Source organism: Corella eumyota, chromosome 3 (assembly GCF_963082875.1).
Source record: "Corella eumyota chromosome 3, kaCorEumy4.1, whole genome shotgun sequence".
NCBI classification, from domain to species: domain Eukaryota; kingdom Metazoa; phylum Chordata; class Ascidiacea; order Phlebobranchia; family Corellidae; genus Corella; species Corella eumyota.
Genome location: NC_137492.1, coordinates 3,706,768 through 3,724,408, shown reverse-complemented (window position 1 = coordinate 3,724,408; position 17,641 = coordinate 3,706,768). Strand labels below are relative to the sequence as shown.

The following is a 17,641-nucleotide window of genomic DNA, read 5'->3' as shown; positions in this document are numbered from 1 at the left end:
CGCTAGATTGTATTAATTTTTTCATTTTTGTTCATTTTTTCTGTTTTCCAACCCTAGTCAACGTAATAGATAGATGTGATTATCAATTTGACAATATGTAGTTAGTAAAACTCAATTATTATTCAAATTTAAGAAAAAATATATTCTGATTTAAAACAAAACGTATAAATATCCTGATTAAAATGAAAATCTATGACATTTTATCAATACTCAGTTGACAAGTAAGCAAATCCATAGTAAATAATGGTTATAGGCTATAATATTACATTCAGAATTCAGCCTAAAACATAGTTTTTAAGTTTCATACAAATGCTTTCTCTTTAAGCAGATTGCGTTTTAAGCAAGGAGTGAAGTATTTTCTAGTTTTATTGCTTTTAGCCAGCAGCATTATATGCTAAGCTTAAGAAACTAGGCCTAGTAATGTAGGCCTAACTTAAAATCTGCTGTAAAAACTAAAATAGGTATTTTTAAATGTCGTTATTATAATAATGTCTAGTTATACTAGTAGTTTATAAGTTATACAGGAAAGAAAGTATAATCGTCTGGCTTTGAAGCTTTGTCAAAAAAGGTAAGTAATATATTTTCTGTCTATAATTATGTTGTTAAAAGACAACTGTTTTCATGCGTAATGTATTTTTACTACGTGTTAGTTCAATGACTACAAAGTAACATTAAAAACACATTCCAAGCATGTACATACACTTTGTTCCGCCATAAAAATAGTGCAATAAAACAGTGATTTTTTCTATTAGATTGAGCAAAATGAGTAACATTGAATGGTAGTACCTGATTTAAACCCTTTTTAAAAATCTAATCTTCGAAATATAAGATGAAAAAACGTTACTTAGATGTATAATTTGATATTAATATAAGGTTTTAACAACAGCTACAAAATTAAAAACTACCACTCAGAAAAATAACGCCACGCGGAAAAAAACTATACCAGAAGTTTCGAAAATTAAAAAAATAAAACTAGAAAAAAAGGATTGGCCCATTTTGAATTAAAATCACGCCATATAAATTAAAATATAAAAATGAAATGAGCGCTAAAAAATGACGAAAGAATATAAGCTCATACAAAGAAAATAGTTCAGCTAATGACAGCGATTGAATACATCGGCTCGTGCACTTAAATTGGTACGTCATCAGCAATCTCCCATAGTGCAACAGTCGCCGTTCGAGCTGCCCACGACATCGTCGTACAGTGGAGCCATTTCAAATTGTTGAGAACTTTCTGATAATTTAAAATAAACAGATTAAAATAAGTCAGGACATATATATTTAGTTTAATTGATATCCAAAAATTATTGTGAAAAAGAAGATAAATTTAACTGCTTTTAACAGTGACCCTAAGCTGTAAATTCTACCTTGCAAAATAGTAAAGAATAAGTTTACCTGGACTAGGCGGAAGTTTGACGTCATTATTATACTCGTTTTCGTATGTACCTTCTGGTATTATCGCCTTTTTAAATTTCTGTAAAAATCATAATAAATAAAATTGTAAAAATCGTAGAAATCAAAAAGCACATTCGTTTAGCGCTAAAAATTTTTTTTCTTTCTTAACAAATCTTACTTGTTTTAGTGTTGCACCTTCGGAGATGAACATCTTATAAAACGCATAGCCGGGGATCCAAGCCATTGATGACATTGCAAGGAGCCAGCATAACACAATTGCCCAGTTCGGATAAACGTAAGACTTGTTGTAGGTTAATGGTTTATAATAACACAAGCTTAAGATAAATAGCACCTGCAAAAACACAAAAGCAGCGAAGTTTAAAAAGAGGCCTTTTTCAAAATGCCAAAAAAGGTGTAAAGCTGAAAATGTTAGAGTGGCTTTGAGTACAAAACTTTGCAAATAGAAGTTACCGTTGTAGCAATTGGGGTTACAGCAACCCAGCACCATTTAAACCACGCGACCGCTGGTCTAAAACCAATCATGTCGCAGACTATTTTCCAAAACTTGTCTACCCCAAAGAACCAGGCAATGGCAATACACTCGCAGAAGGCAATGAATAGTAGACTCCAGCCAGCCGCGCCGTAGTTATCGAACATATTTAATATATAGACACCGCCCTGAAAAAGGTATAATTAGACTTGAAAATTTTTGCAACTAAAATTGCTATTATTAACAAATTACATTACTACACAAATTCTTCCTTTAACTTACGTTGGTGACCATCATGATCCCAAGTAAAAATTGACTTAGACTGAGAAAGGCCAAGCATATTTCCCTACGCCAAGGTTTCTTGAACCAATGTGGCTTTAAGTCGACAAATGCTGACATCAGCGTTTCTTGTCCAACAAACTAAAAAGGGTGCAAAAATTAAGATGTTTTCTTTTGAGAAATTAACTATTTAAGATTCAGGGATCCTTGCCAAAATAATTAACATTTTAAACTTACCTCACTGTCGAGTCCGAGTAAAAATAACATGAAAAAGAATAAGCATCCCCAAAATTGAGGCATTGGCATCAAAGTAAGTGCTTTGGGGTAAGCGATAAAAGCAAGACCAGGACCTGATTCCGCTACATCAGAAATATTAACACCCTGAACAGGAGGAAAATTGAAGTTTAAAAAGAAAAAAATAATCGTTTTAGACATACAGAAACCCATTTATCTAAATTTAGGACAACGTTATGCCAGAATGTATATGAAGTCTTATGCTTTCTGGTTTAAAAAAAAGACCTTATAGTTTTCTTACCTGTTCTTTAGCCATGAATCCTAGTACGGCAAATATTGCAAAGCCCGATATAAGGCTAACACCGCTGTTCAGTAACGAAAGTGCAATGCAGTCCCTGAAATTAAAAAAAACTAGTAAATAACCAAGAAAAAGATCAGACCATATCTTTAATGCATTACTTTCCAAAATTACAAAAGCAACTTAAGACTAGGGTAGAGGGAAAGGAAAGTTAACTATTTAATTTTTAATCTGTAAAGTCAGCCTTCTTACATCAGGGATAAATAAAAAAAAAGTTCATCTTTATAATATGATATACAAAGGTGGGCACCAAACCGTTAACCCGCTAATCGTTGATTAACGAAGTTAACTTTTGCGTAAAAATTTAACTTGTGAGTTAACTTTAAAAAGTATTATCGGACCTGTTAACTTTCGTTAAATTGTGCTTCCGTTAATTAAGGGGGGCGAAAGGGTGGAAGAGGAAAGGGTAAGCTGGGTGGGGTAAGAGGAAAGAGGTAGGCTGGATTGGGTAAGAGGAAAAGGTAGGTGGGGTTAGAAAACTTTTTTGTAAAATATTTTTCTTTAATTCAAAAGTTTAACAAAACTGCGATTTGATGCGAAAGGATTGTTTAATTTAAATGTTAACGTTAACGGTTATCAATAACTTTAGTTACATTCTATTTAATTTCACAAATTAAAGTTAACGAGGTTAATGTATTGTGTAACGAATCACTATTTAACGAAATCACTTTTTCGGTTAATTGTGGCGACCTATGGATGGATATATTATGATACGCTGGTTGTGTTTTTAGTTGCCTTTGTTATACGGCCATATTGTTTTATGAGGGAAAATCGAGAAGTTTTGCAATTTAGGTCAAAAATTGAGCAATATCTCGTATTGTAGCCTACTGTTCGCTGACTGACGCACAAAAATAATTGTGTGACAAAGCTGGGAAGCGAACCAGATACCACTGGCACCAAAAACAGACGCTGAGGTCAGTAAACATGTTTTTGTTGTCCGATACAATATACAATAGATAAACAAATGAACACTAGTATGGTTTTGGTATCTTATTAAATGTAACAATATCTTAAATAGTACGTCAAAGATTTTGATTGGTTTAAAACAACACAAATGTTAAGATTGCGTAAACAAGCCAGGCTTTGTAATTAAGTTTATATTTTTAAAGGTAACTATGACTACCCAAAATAACAAAGACATAAGAGTCCATAGTAGTGAAATAACAATTGTTACGTAACATTCTTAGCCTAACGAAAGCGCTTGGGTCTAAACAATATAGCTCTACCCTTTCCTTTTTTTTAATTAGGCCTATATATCCACAAAAGCATTTTTGGTGACCTAATTTAAATTAAAAATTTCGAAATATTTTTACAAAGACTTCTGTACAAAAACTGTTTGCTTTGTAAATTAAGTGACGACTAGGTAAATAAATAGTATTTTAATAAAAAACGGGATAATAGTTACCTGTAACTGTTGTAGTGGTAATTATTGTAACTTCCCATTGTAATAAGCATACCCTTGCACAACGCGTAAGAGAAAAATACTTGGGTTGCAGCATCTAACCAGACCTTAAAAAAATAATTCAAAATAATAAAACTAAGCTTCGGAAAATTATTTTGTAATTGTGATAAGAAAATATAATTGTTTTAGTTGAGTTTTTACCTGAACATCTCTTAAGCGTTCAAGGTCAGGTTTTAAATAAAACACAACTCCATCCATAGCGCCATCCAGTGTTAGACCACGAAACAGGAGGACAAACAGCATGAGAACAGGAAAAGTGGCAGTAAAATAGACAACCTGTTTTTTAAGCAAAGTTTTAAAAAAAATTTAACGTGTTAATTTTGGTAGATTTAAATAAAAAAAAATATAAATGTTTTAAACCTTGCTTGTCCACCCAATTCCTCTCCAAATACAAAAGTAAAGAATGATCCAAGTTAGAAGAAGGCAGAGAAGAAGTTCCCATCTAATTGTTCCAATATCATGAATACCTTCCGATTTACCCAGAACACCTCTCCTACAATTTAAAAAAATAAGAATACCGTAAAGAATTCAGTTGTTGTTCTGGTTTTAATTATAGCCATTCTTGTTGTAAACATAAAATTACAAAAGTTAGAAAAGAATATGCAATGTTAAAATTTTGTTTTACTAAATGCGCACAATTCAGTAATCACACTTACTCCCAATATTCGCGAACAGATGACGTCTTATTAGACAAGCTAACGTTGCTGATCACTTGCACGCTTACGTTCGCTCCGACTGTGATATTCGACACAGCACTTTTACCAAACACCCAGCAAGCATCTGTGTTCCAAGAATTATTGCACGTAGACCAGGGCAACTCGCTTGCCATCGAGGCAAAGAAGTAGCGCATTGCCCAAGCTAGGATCACAGCGTAGTAGACGTTCAGGTAGTAGTTGATCATGTTGACAGCAATGCCAACACCTAGATAAGTTAACAAAATATTTTAAAATTGTTTATTTAACCATGGCAGGACTTCAAGGTAATTTAAGGGCTGTTTTTGTTTTTAAAGATGATTTCGTGTCAATATATCGTTTTACCAACCTTTCATGACTGGCACAAGCCTGAAAGCAAGCGAACTTCCCGAGTTGGTGTATTGACCAAGAGTTACTTCCAGGAAAAATACTGGTAAAGATCCTATGGCCACAAACAACACGTAGGGAATAAGAAAAGCCCCTAAAAAGAAAATTAAACTTTAATCAACAATTTTTATTTCATCTAAATTGCAGAAAATTCATTTAAAAATGTCAATTATTTTCCGTGGCTTAAAGTAATCGATAGATAGCGTTAAACAAACCATAAAACGAAACTTTAAATTAAATTATAAAAATAACAAGGTCATGATAATCAATAAGTACAAAAAGTTCATTAATTCAGTCAAATGACAGGCCATAAAATGGTTTGATCAATTTGCAATCAGAATTCGATTAAACTAAGGCTTAGCACAATAGAGTGACAAGTCGAGGAGTAATTTGATACGAAAATCAATACCGGCCTAAAAACCTACTAAGGAATCGTTTCAAAAAATTTCCATCACTCTATTATTAAAAGAAAGTCGAATTTGAAATCAAATTAGATTAAACGAATCGAAAATATGCCACGGCATTTATAATCGAACAAATTAAAATCGACCTGTTTCTCTTGAAATTACTTTTAAAAAAAACAAATCAGTAAGGGCCAAAATTGACAGAATATTGATTTTTAGTTAATCTAAACTTTGATTTATATTTTAATTTACCTCCACCATTCTTATAGCACAGATAAGGGAATCGCCAAACATTTCCAAGACCTACAAATCCACCAGCTATCGAAAACGCAAAGTCGATCTTTTTCTTCCACTTATCGCGACCTGCTTGAGGGCTAAAATAAAATACATCAGGTAGTAAATAGGCCGAATTAATAGCGCATAATAAAGTAAAGTGTTCTACCATAACTTAACATAAAAATATGTTGAATAACGTCTTTGGGAACTAAATTTTTATACATCTTAAAACCAACGTTAAAATATCTTTAACTGGCATATATTTAAAAACATTTAACCTTATGTGAAATTGATTAAGGAATGTATTGATAAGTTTTTTTTAGAAAGTATTTAAAGCTACCTGGCTTCGCTTTTGGGCGAGATGTTAGTTTTGATCAGGGTTGGAGCTCCTACGTTTTCACCCATTGAATATTAAAACTAAAACAAACTAAAGCGGTTAAAAACACATAGAAAACAAATATTTAATACACTGAGGTCCAGAAATTAATTTAAAGTCTTTACCTGATTTATATGTTGCGATTTAACGAACAGAACGATCCCGTTCACAATCTAAAAACAATAAAAAAAACTAAGGGTTAAATCGTTTCTTTATAATTTTGCCTATTTGCAGCGGGATATGCAAAAAAATGAGATTAAGTGAAATAAATTCGTTGCAAAAAGTGACCCTATGTGATTAATTTGATTGTAACTCGTTTTAAGTTAAATTAAAACACATTTATTGTATCAAAAGAGGTATAAATTAAAGGCAACAAATTTCATTTCACTTTTTTCACAATTTTTTAGCTTATCCACGACTGCATTTAGATAAGAATATTACAGATAGTAGGGCCGATTTGTTTGCCTGACAAGTTTGGAGCTGCCTTCTTTTTGGTATCTTCCCACTAACAAGTTGTCATACCATCTCCACTTTGTCACAAACACTCTACCATTCCTTCTGAATCAAAGCCCCCGCCACAATTTGAATCGGGGTTTACGCGATTGTGTAGTTGGTAAAGAAATCCTCTCGACAGAAAGATACATTGCTCATAGCTCTCCGAGAGGATTTAGTATATTCGGGGTAGAAAAACACATTGGCCAGCTGCAGATACAAGTAGTACGACCGAAAATAACATCGATATAATATAGATAAGTCTAAGTGTAGGAGCGACTTAACCTAACGAAACAGACAACAGCACAAAGCGGTGTGCATCTATCAGACAAAACTAGGCGCAAATTGAATAGTTAAACAACGATACGGTCTCAACAAACATTTTACTAGGCGTGTTTCGTTTTTTTGTGTAAAACTAATGTAGAAAAAGGTTGTGTGTTTTTTTGCAGCAGTACTCCGTCAGCAACAGTCGAACGAACTAGTTTTCTACTATAATGTTGCTGTTCAAGCCCACATACTACTTTTAACAGATATCACTTACACAATTCATAGTTGAACAATAATTTTACATCTTATTTTTACCTTAGATAAATTTGGTTAAATTACAAAACTTATGACAGAACTAAATCAGCAGGCCACAACTTACATTTATTATATAATTTTATTAAAGAACCATCTAAAATGTCGTTAAATAAATAACAAAATAACTAGCAACTTGCCTTTAAAACTGGTTGACGACGGAGTAATGGTAACAATTTCAAATCCAAGTCTTCCTGCAATTGTCCCAACAAATTTTACCAACAAGTCCTAAAAAATATTGCTTGGTTATTTTTGGGCATAATACGTCACAAACTAAAAAATTTGATTGTTTTGTCAGAATCTAATTACAATGACGTCAAATCAAAACAAGTTTGCGAAAATATCTGTCGCCTAAACCTGACCCAGTAAAATTTAATAACAAGATGTTTACCTATATGAAATTTTAACAATGACACTGTATACACAACTACTGTCTTTTAAAGCAATGTTTGACCAATACACTAAAGTATAACTTCGTATCATGCCTATGTCACATAAACTTAGTATATGTGGTCTTAAGGTTAAGCAAACCTCCCGCAAATAATCCTAGGATATGACTTCTAGATTTAAATAATTCTTTCTTTATAGTGAGCTTGATTGCAAAACTTCGATCACTCAAATAAGGAATAAACATGTCTTGGAAAAAGGCGATTAAAAACGTGTCAATTTATATTAAGAAAGCTGTCGCTTAATAGCAACTAAGTCACGCGATAAACTAACATCTGCCAAGCTAACCTCATTTCTCTTGCCTTCCAACAGCGAACGAAGATAGCGTCATGCTTTATAGAACGAGGGAACTCATGGTTTCCTAGAGACGAGCAATACACGCTTTATTTTCGTGATTAATTAACAATACACGAAGAGGTTCTTATACTGTCTCAAAAGCTAGAATAAGGAGCTTGAGAAAGGCTTGACGACACTTCGATAAAGTAAAATAGCGACTTGATAAGTTAAATAATAGCAATCTCACTCACTCCCTTTTTCCTAGTAATTAAGATCAAGTTACACCACCATTTAGTAGTTATTTTCTTTCCTATAAAATCTTAAGTTTTCTAAAAGACTTTGTCCATCTAGGAAATCCGGACCTTTATGTATTTTCGAAAGTAATTGAAGCACGAAATAAAGTTACAAAATTCACATTTCCAATGGAATTTAAAGCCCGGTGGGTTAAGTTTCAATTTAAGAACAAATGCATATCACGTTACACTCCCTCCGTTGGCAATAGTGAACAAATGTATATAACATCAAAGAAATAAAATTAAATAGGGATTTAGAAATATAAAAAACCTTCTTAAATTATAAATTTGTTGCGTCGTTAAATAGCGCAAAACTGAGTCGGGCAAAGCACTTTAAAGATATATAACCACGCTAAGTAAGGGCCTTTAGCTTATAGCCTTTTGCTTTGGTAGGCTATAGATCTCATATCCTGAACTAGGTTAAATGGGTTCTCTTAATTGAATTAAAAGAATTACCATTTAGCTAAATATATCCTATGCACTGCTAATACACATCTAGAATTAAATTGCTAAACTTATTTTGTCTGGCCACAGTTTGCAAGTCGATCGATTCTTTTTTTAACCTTCCCCTTAACTTGAAACGCGTTTAAAAGATTGTCAAAGCAATTTAGTTTATATACTACAACCTATTTAAGAAGCAACACAATTGCTTAACTTTGACTACATTTGTTGTGAAAAATTGTTGCTTGAAGGTCTACTTTGTAGTACAATAATATTTGTCAGCCTCTGTTGTCACTCTGCGTCAAGCTGTTTATTTTTTGTGTTGCTAATTCAGCAAAATGGATTGAACAAACAACTAAAAACTCGTAAATTTATTCTTGTTTTTTTCAACTTTAAGGGTGATCGTATTGAGGTGTTGTAAACGCTGTTTACTTGGTCTCTAGAGATTTATTCGTCCCCTGTCAAAACATTTACTTGCGGGTTTTGATGCTATTTAAATGTCACTTAAAGTATGATGTTAAATATTAGCCTATTAATATAACCTAACGTTAATTTTGATTTTGACAAGGTTAGTGGGACGAAAACAAAACAGAAGGTATCAAGTTTGAAATTAGAAACGGCTTTAAAGTTTGTATATGTTTTGACTGTTCTAACGGTTCTGTACTACCTTTTGTCTGGTATATTATCAAACATTTTTAGAGATTTTTTAATTTTTTACCTTGCTTTTTAGTCAAACACTTTTCTCATTCAATAAATTTGATTTAAAAAACTAATAATACTACATATAAAGGCAGATCTACCTATAAATACACTATCTTTTAAGCAAACTAGGGCTAAACACATTAATGTATTGTGTATTAACCTATAAAAAATGATTTTGCTAAAATAATAACGGGAGTGATAAAATAAAAAAAACATAACGGAAGTTTTTTCGGAAAGTTTTTTTGTCTGGCTTAAAACACCGTTTTAAAAAAACAAACTGTTTTTATTGTCCCACCTCAAGCTTCTTTTGTTGTTGCACGAATACTTTAAAGATAAAATGATTTGTTGTTACAAGATTTATTGTATCTTAAGTTATAAATATATAAGAGTAAAGGGGGATAAAACTGCTGAAAAAATCCAGACTGGCTGTCTCTTAAAGTTGTGGATAGTAACAACCGCACTTATTTCTTAAACGATAACTGGTGCAAGTCATTTCGACCAAGTATTTTTTGAAATAACATTACAGCACACATCTAAAGCAATATTTTAACAACACAACCATATCCGTGGCATGTGTATTTTAAGCGTATGTTTATACTAGGGTTTTAACTTCAATACGGTCTGTTTGTTTGCTGTTTAATGCGCTTTAGATTTATCAATACTATAAGAACTGATTTCATCAGTATGTTATGATTACTTAAATTTATAATTCTAGAGTAAAGGCTAGCGTTATTGTATGCATATATTAACGGGATAAGAGCATATCAATGTTATTTCAAGGAACCGTAAAAGTAATGAGAAACTTTACGAGGACCGTAAATAAAATGGGTTTGTTTAAGTATCGTAAACTAAACTATAAGCGTTTTTTATAATTATTTTCAACACGACAATAAATTTGTTTAGATAATAAAAATACATTGGAAATTTTAATTTAGAATATGCTTAGTAATTGTTACACAATACCAAAGTATATATATAAACACGTTTATATATATACTTGTTTATATATATACTTTGCACAATACATAAGACAATGCCATACTTTTCCCGCCGTAACAGTAAAGACTTTCTTACTAAAAATATCTCGTGACTTTTTAATTTCTTTATGAACTATTATTTAAATAATATATACTAACTAAATAATGTAATTAAAGAAACTGTTTGCAATAACTTTAAATATTTAAATATTTTTAATTTATACAAACTTATATATTCTTTTGTTATTTCTAGAATAAGTTTACGGTTTTCTCACACAAAAAGTGTTTGCCATGTTGTATCTTCAGACTGAAGAGTCGTGCTGTTAGCGCATACGTTTTTTTACTCTGCATATGTATTATAAACTTTAGAATATGCATTAAACTGCTATAGTTTTGTTAGAGAATATGCAATAACAATTTACTCAACTCTGGCAAAATGGAAAACTCATTCCACGACAAAGAAGTTTACATTTGCCCAAACTGCAATATAAACTTTTCTAATTTTTCGGAATTTGATAAACACATAAAGGGTTAGTAGTTTTGTTAAGGTTGTGTATTTTAAATACCTGGTATTTTATAAAGTGTTTAATTTTAAAGTTTAATTATGTTGCAAATGTAAATTAAGTGGTTCACTAACTTCAACTGTTTTGTTTAATTTTCAACTGCAAAAATTATTTAAAACAATAAAAAATGATGCTAATTTGATGCATATAATAAGACAAATTTGATTTTATTCTTTAAACAATCGTTTATCATTTAATTTGTTGTTTTAATTTTGGTAGAATCTAAGATTTAATCATCTAAATTTACTTTTTTTGGTCTGCCAAATCTTTTGAACTTTTGAAATATTTTAGATCAATGTACTCCCAGCAAAGGAGACCCGTACTGTATTATTTATAATGAGCCCAGAGAAGGTGAAAAAATTCTCAAGAAACTTAACCTTACTGTGGATGAGTACTTCTACAACTACTATAGGCCAAATAAAAAACGGTAAATACTTGTGTCTGCCTATATGCCTGCTTGACATATAACTGACTGTAGTATTATGGTTTAAACATTTGTCTTTATGAGGTTTTTTGTTTAATCTAACTGCTTTATACCAAATGGGGGCTTGTATAAGATGCTACAAACAAAAAACAGTTGGCAGGTTAACTATGGGGCAATTATAAACAACAATATTCCAAAATGTTAAAGTCAACTAAAGACATGATTGAGATAAAAAATGTTACAAAATTTTAGACTGAGGTCTGCCTTCTCACATTAGGAATATATAGATACCAAAAAATTATGCAACACTTTTTTAAATATTTATTTTTATTCTTTTTTTTATTTACTAGATTTGTTATTGTTTTTTATTTAAGGTCTAAAGATCGGAAAATTAATAAGCGCTATACATGTTATAGTTGTGCAAAAGTTTTAAGAAATAATCTAAGGTATGTGTACAAATCAAACAACCTTAAATATTAGCAAAAAATTACTATTTTTTTAAATTAAGTAAAAACCTGATGAAAAATCAAAAATATTTTTATTTATATCGTGAACATGCTTTATTACAAAAATAACATTGAATCACATTTGACTTTTTAAATACAAAATTTTTTTTTTACATTTAAAATTTTATTATTTTTTTTTTTGAACATATGCAAATAGGACAAAACTTTAATAAAATATTCTTTTTTGTTTAAGGTTTATGAGTCATGTTCGCCATAAAGTTGAAAATGAATGGAGAGAAAATGACAACATCAATGATTTTAATATTTGTTATCACTGCTATAGACATTATGATTCTCCATTTCATTTGCAATGTCATTTGGAGACAGTACACACTCTAATACCAGCTCCCAGTAAGTAAAACAATTTATAATGTTTGTTTATCAGTAGTATGGTTTAACGATAATGGCGTTGAATTGCAAGCTGAAAGGTTTTGGGTTCGAGCCTCACCAATGCCACACTATTTGCTCAAACACGTCACAACTCCACACTTTTTATCAATAAAAATAAAAAACTATTGCTATGATATAAAAAAATTGTTAAAATCTAAAGATTTTGTTAAATTAATTATTTTTATATTAAATTTTTGAATTTTTAAAATTTTTAGCTTGCTGTCGAATATGCGATTTAAATTTTTCAACTGACGAACAGTTGCTAAAACACATGAAAAATAATCACATTCAAAATGAGATGCCGTACTTTTGTAAACAGTGTTCATACAGAACTTCTTTCTATCAGGAATTTACAAAACATTTCAGGTAAATATTTTTTTCAAAAAATTAAAAAAAAAATTTTGAAAATGTTTTTTTTTGTTTTAAAAAAATGTGATTTTAAATTTTGTGTTACATTTTTAATTATTTATGCCTCCCTTTAAATTTATACTTTGTTAAAAAGTTTTTTTTTGTTTTTAGAGAGGTGCACGAGCATGGAAATTCACTTTTGTGCTTGTTCTGTTTAGCTGTTCACCACACTGCCAATTCACATTTAGCACATGTTTTACAACACATGGTATTAATCAAATAAGATTTTTAAATATAAGTAATTTTGTCATTATGAAAGTAATATTAGTTCATTTTTTTTTAAAGATTTATAACAAATAAAATAACGTTTTCTGAAATTTTGACAAATTTTTTCATTTTTTTTTGCAGAAAAAATCTGTAAGATGTAATCTGTGTCGTCTTCAATTTTTGACAATTGCAGCAAAAAATTATCATATTTCCAACCATCATAAACCTTGTGTTGTTTCTCTGAAAAAGATACCAGCTAACTTAAACAAATACACTGTAAGTTATGTTAAAAATATGTGTATTCAATTCATAGGCCAACAAAATAAATAAAACTGCCTTTTGTGGTGCTTAGGTAAATATTTAACGGGCAAATATTACAACAATTAAATTGCTGACTGTAGGGTGAGCTATCTGCTAGTGTGAATAATAAAATAAAGGTACTTGTATTTATAAATTAAACGTAAATGTTAAACAGAATTGAAATAATTAATTTTAGATTTACATTAAAGTAACTGCAACATCTTCACCAAAAAAGATTCACAATGACGGAGAAGTTCATGAAAATTTTGTGTCATTGTTGAGTAAGTTTTAAGAAAAATATAAAATCAAAACAATAAAAAAATTTAAGATTAACTCAATTATCATTATACTGATACAGACACTTAGTTGTAAAACACAAAAATCAAATAAAGGGATATTTTTTAATGTCTATTATTTTTAAATTTTTTTAGAGGGCAAAAAGGAACATAATGGTGCTTTGTCTCTGAAATATGGTTTGGTTCAAAAAGAATTGAAGTTTATTGTTTCGTAAGTAAATTTACTTTTTGTAATAATTTAATTGCTAGCAAAACAATTTCTTAAATCTTTACATAGCAAAAAAATTAAAAAATCTACTCCCTAAAAAGGCTTTTTTTAGCAAAATACCGAACATATATTCTTTTAAACTAATTCTTTAAATTTATCCTAAAAAACAGTAAAATAGGGCATCCCCCTAATAAATAAGAACTCAAATTTACCCTCAAGTTTTTTAATAATGATGTTTATACTTTATTTAATATCTTTTTATTATTGTCAAAATTATTTACATACAAACAACAATTAAAAAATCCAGGAAATTATTTAAAATATTTACCTTAAATTTGTTGTTTTAGTTTAAAACCAGAACAACTGCAGATCAAAAACCGATGTTGTGAATGTGGAAAAGTGCTTTTAGCTGAGGAATTTAAGTTACATTATCAAACTGAGTATTGTTGTCAATCATGTCCTTATAAATCTAATTGTGAAACCGCAGCTAATCAACATATAAAAAGGTGAAGTTAATCCCGCTTATAGCGCCTTACTCAAGGGCGCTACAGCATGAGATCAGTGGGGATCGAACCCACAACCTCATGGTGATGTAGCGTTCTTACCACTACACCACACTGATGGTAATTGTTCAGTTAGTTAGAAGTATTTGAACTCAGGACCTCATACCTAAGATTTCTGTTGCCTAATAAATATACTATTAGTCTATTAATATTATTATCTTTTAGCTATCATACAAAACCCATTAAAAAAGAAATTGCTTCTCCAAGTCGTGAAACTGTTAAAAGGTAATTTTTGATTTAAAATTTGTTTACTTAAAAAGCAAAAAAAAAATTTTGCAAAAGTTTTATTAAAAAATTTTTTTTTTTTAGATCCCTTGCTTTGGCATTAGATGAAGTAAAAACAATTCCCCAATCACCAAAAAAACAAGAAAAATGTGAATTAGTAGCGTAAGTAATTAAAGGCTGATATTTTTTGATTTGGTAATAATTGTGAATTATTTTTTGAATTTTTTTGAATTCTTAAAAAAGAAAAAAATTTTGCCTCATAATTTTGATTTACAAATCACTTTTATTTAGGTTTGAAAAGTTTGACCAAATTCAAAAGCAAGAAAAACCGCATTTTACGCAACTTGTGGACGAAAAAGATAAAGAATATGTTCCAGATTGTGATGAAAGTAAAAAAACAAACAAAAAATACTTCTTAGAAAATTATTGTAGTCCCTTATTATTTTATAGTTTATAACAATAAATCTTATATGTAATATATTTTTCTGTACTAAAAATTGTTTTTATTTATATTTTTTTTTCTATAATAATAAAATTTGAGTTAAACTCTTTACCTATTTTTATTTTAAATAGTGATGACCAGGGATGCTCAAATTCTAAGAGAAACGAAGCCTCCAACTAGGTCACAAAACTTGCCATTAAAAGATGACAATTTATTAACTGCTCAAAAGCCTTTGTTCGTCATAAAAGGACCCAAAAAGACCCCAAATAAGACCAAAACCCCAACTAAAGCCTCAGCAAAAGCAAGGCGAAAATTATCGAACTCATCAAATTTTGATCAAAATGAAAAAGTTGACAAAAATGGTCAGTGGCAGATGAATTATGATGATTTAAACACTTCAGGATCAAATAAGAAGCGTAAAACATCCCCTCATTCATCAACGGTCAACTCATCCCCTCAAACAAAGGATAACAGGAAGATATCTCCTATGCCAGTTTTTTCATATACAAAAGCACCACAAACTCAATCTGAAGAGTTAAACACAGAGGGGTCAAAAATGGTTGATTTAATTCCGCCTAAAGTATTTCAACCTTCCCCTTCTAAAAGCTTTCCAATAATAACTCTTATATCAGGTGCTGGTATACCTTCTTCTGAAGACCTAGCTGCTTTAAGTGGTAAGTTGAATTATCTATATATTTTCTTTATATAGTGAAGCTTAGTGGATGATAATATGTATGTCCAATTTATAGGCATACAAAATAAGTTGAATTACTTATATATAATCTCTACATATATAATGGCAATTAAAATGTCTATAGTAGTGCAGGCTATTAACTAGTACATGTATTTTCTAACGCTGACTTCATCGTTTACTTAGAAAGAGTTTATTTATTTAAACACATTTTAAATTGCATAGTTTTTTGATTATTCTTTTGTTTTAATGCATTTGTGTTTTTAGATATCCCGATGCCACCAACCAAAATTTGGTTTAGTGAAGTAACAAATGGTAGCATAACAGTTAATTGGTTACCTCCTTTAGGGTGTCACATTACTCAGTTTCAACTCATTTTTCAAGGTAAGAAGAATTTTTGAACTGTTTTTAATTGAGAATAATAAATTTAGGTTTTAAAATTTTTTATTTGATCCATTGCAAAAGAAATCTCCAAAACTTGAAATGCCTGAGTTAGTTTGAATTTAGATTTTTAACTGGCCATTTTAGGCAGAATTATGAATTAATATAACATTGCCTATATCAATTTATAGAAGGACAACAGTGGGAATCAAACCTAGACATTTAGGTTACAGAACATGTTTTAAACCATTTTTTTTAGGTAGTGGACTTCCCACGACCCAATATTTGCCAGGAGCTCAAACAACAGTGAGACTGATTGGGTTAAGGTCGAAAACTTTTTACAAAATTAAGCTTTATACTTTAAATAAAGAAAAAAGAAGCGACTTCATTGGAAGTACACAACGTACATGTAAGTTCATGTATTTCAATGAGTTTTTTTGCTTATATGGAAGTCGTATGCTTCATTATTTTTCTTAAAAAATGTAAATAGATCAATTTTATACATCTTTTTTTTGTTATTGATGTTATTAAATTGTAATTTACTCATTTTTGTTTAAGTGCTGCTGCGGGATAAAAAGAATATTAAACCTGTGGATGAAGTTATAGTTCTTGACGAAGATGCACCACAGCCAAAAACCTTAACTGAAAACGTTAACCGGCAAAAACCTGATTCTCCTAATAACAACGTTATCATTCTTGATGAAAACTCTACAAAGAGTCCAACTACAGGCATCAAAAAAATCCCAGTGTTCCATCCAAGTATAAGTAAAATTCGAATTTCAGATCAGAAAACGTTCAAATTTCAGTTGCCTGTGATGACGAATATGATGAAACAAAATGTTAACAACAAAGCTATGTCTAGTGATGATGACTGTATTGTGGTAGATAGTTCAGAAACTCGTAGCTTCAAAGTTGGCAATATAGTTTCTAACTCAAAACCATTTGTTACAAGCAAAGTTAATGGGAAAACTACTATTAGCAATGGACCTTCTGAAGGTTTGCCAAACACTGCTAATAATAATAATAACAAAGCTTTTGTCAACACTAATAATTTAAAAAATTGCAAAACTAATCATGTTTTTGTTTCTGATAAGACAGATAACTTTAACGCCACGCAAAATCCAGCTAAATCATCTGCTATTGATGTTGTTTTTCATGCAAAGAATACTTGTAAAGTTGTAAGTAGCATAATAGATAAAGTGGTTTCAGATTGTGGTACTGATAAACCTTATAGTAATCAGGATTTAGATGATATGTTTACCTATTTAAAAAATGACAAATAGCATGTTTAACCAGTTTTTATTCAATGAATTGTGTTTTATTTTATTGGCAATTTTCAGCGGTTTTTTGACTTTAAACCTTCTTGTTTTATTTTCTAATATTAGTAACACATTTACCTGTCTTTGGTTAACATGCTAATTTGTTGTAAGAAACATTATCATATAGATTTTTTTTAGTGTATGTTCTTTTTAATTTT

The 17,641-nt window shown here is 30.3% G+C and overlaps 2 protein-coding genes across 8 annotated transcripts; one reads left to right on the top strand and one right to left on the bottom strand.

The window, feature by feature from the left end:
* Positions 1 to 614: 614 nt before the first annotated feature.
* On the bottom strand, positions 615 to 9,042 carry LOC145744534 (sodium- and chloride-dependent GABA transporter 2-like). 6 transcript variants are annotated; one of them, XM_082562400.1, is made up of 17 exons: positions 8,160 to 9,042; positions 7,565 to 7,652; positions 6,479 to 7,055; positions 6,318 to 6,394; positions 5,954 to 6,075; positions 5,260 to 5,391; positions 4,875 to 5,139; positions 4,579 to 4,711; positions 4,360 to 4,494; positions 4,162 to 4,265; positions 2,700 to 2,793; positions 2,402 to 2,545; positions 2,168 to 2,305; positions 1,867 to 2,073; positions 1,574 to 1,747; positions 1,396 to 1,474; positions 615 to 1,234 (listed from the first exon to the last, which is right to left on the bottom strand). In XM_082562400.1, exons 4-17 carry the CDS (start codon positions 6,380 to 6,382, stop codon positions 1,146 to 1,148), a joined length of 1,881 nt encoding a protein of 626 aa, XP_082418526.1. In that variant the 5' UTR covers positions 6,383 to 6,394; positions 6,479 to 7,055; positions 7,565 to 7,652; positions 8,160 to 9,042; the 3' UTR covers positions 615 to 1,145. The 6 variants fall into 6 exon arrangements, with proteins under 6 accessions (XP_082418526.1, XP_082418529.1, XP_082418527.1 ...); XM_082562403.1 differs by having other exon boundaries at positions 6,479 to 6,526; XM_082562401.1 differs by lacking the exon at positions 8,160 to 9,042 and having other exon boundaries at positions 6,479 to 6,526; positions 6,795 to 8,122.
* Positions 9,043 to 10,882: 1,840 nt separating this feature from the next.
* LOC145745428 (uncharacterized) lies at positions 10,883 to 17,558 on the top strand. 2 transcript variants are annotated; one of them, XM_082563505.1, is made up of 18 exons: positions 10,883 to 11,090; positions 11,415 to 11,550; positions 11,922 to 11,993; positions 12,247 to 12,404; positions 12,659 to 12,809; positions 12,963 to 13,059; positions 13,200 to 13,334; positions 13,555 to 13,639; positions 13,790 to 13,865; positions 14,210 to 14,368; positions 14,591 to 14,650; positions 14,735 to 14,812; positions 14,942 to 15,039; positions 15,224 to 15,766; positions 16,051 to 16,167; positions 16,424 to 16,573; positions 16,723 to 17,160; positions 17,259 to 17,402. In XM_082563505.1, exons 1-18 carry the CDS (start codon positions 10,997 to 10,999, stop codon positions 17,264 to 17,266), a joined length of 2,655 nt encoding a protein of 884 aa, XP_082419631.1. In that variant the 5' UTR covers positions 10,883 to 10,996; the 3' UTR covers positions 17,267 to 17,402. The 2 variants fall into 2 exon arrangements, with proteins under 2 accessions (XP_082419631.1, XP_082419630.1); XM_082563504.1 differs by having other exon boundaries at positions 16,723 to 17,558.
* The last annotated feature ends 83 nt before the right edge of the window (positions 17,559 to 17,641 follow it).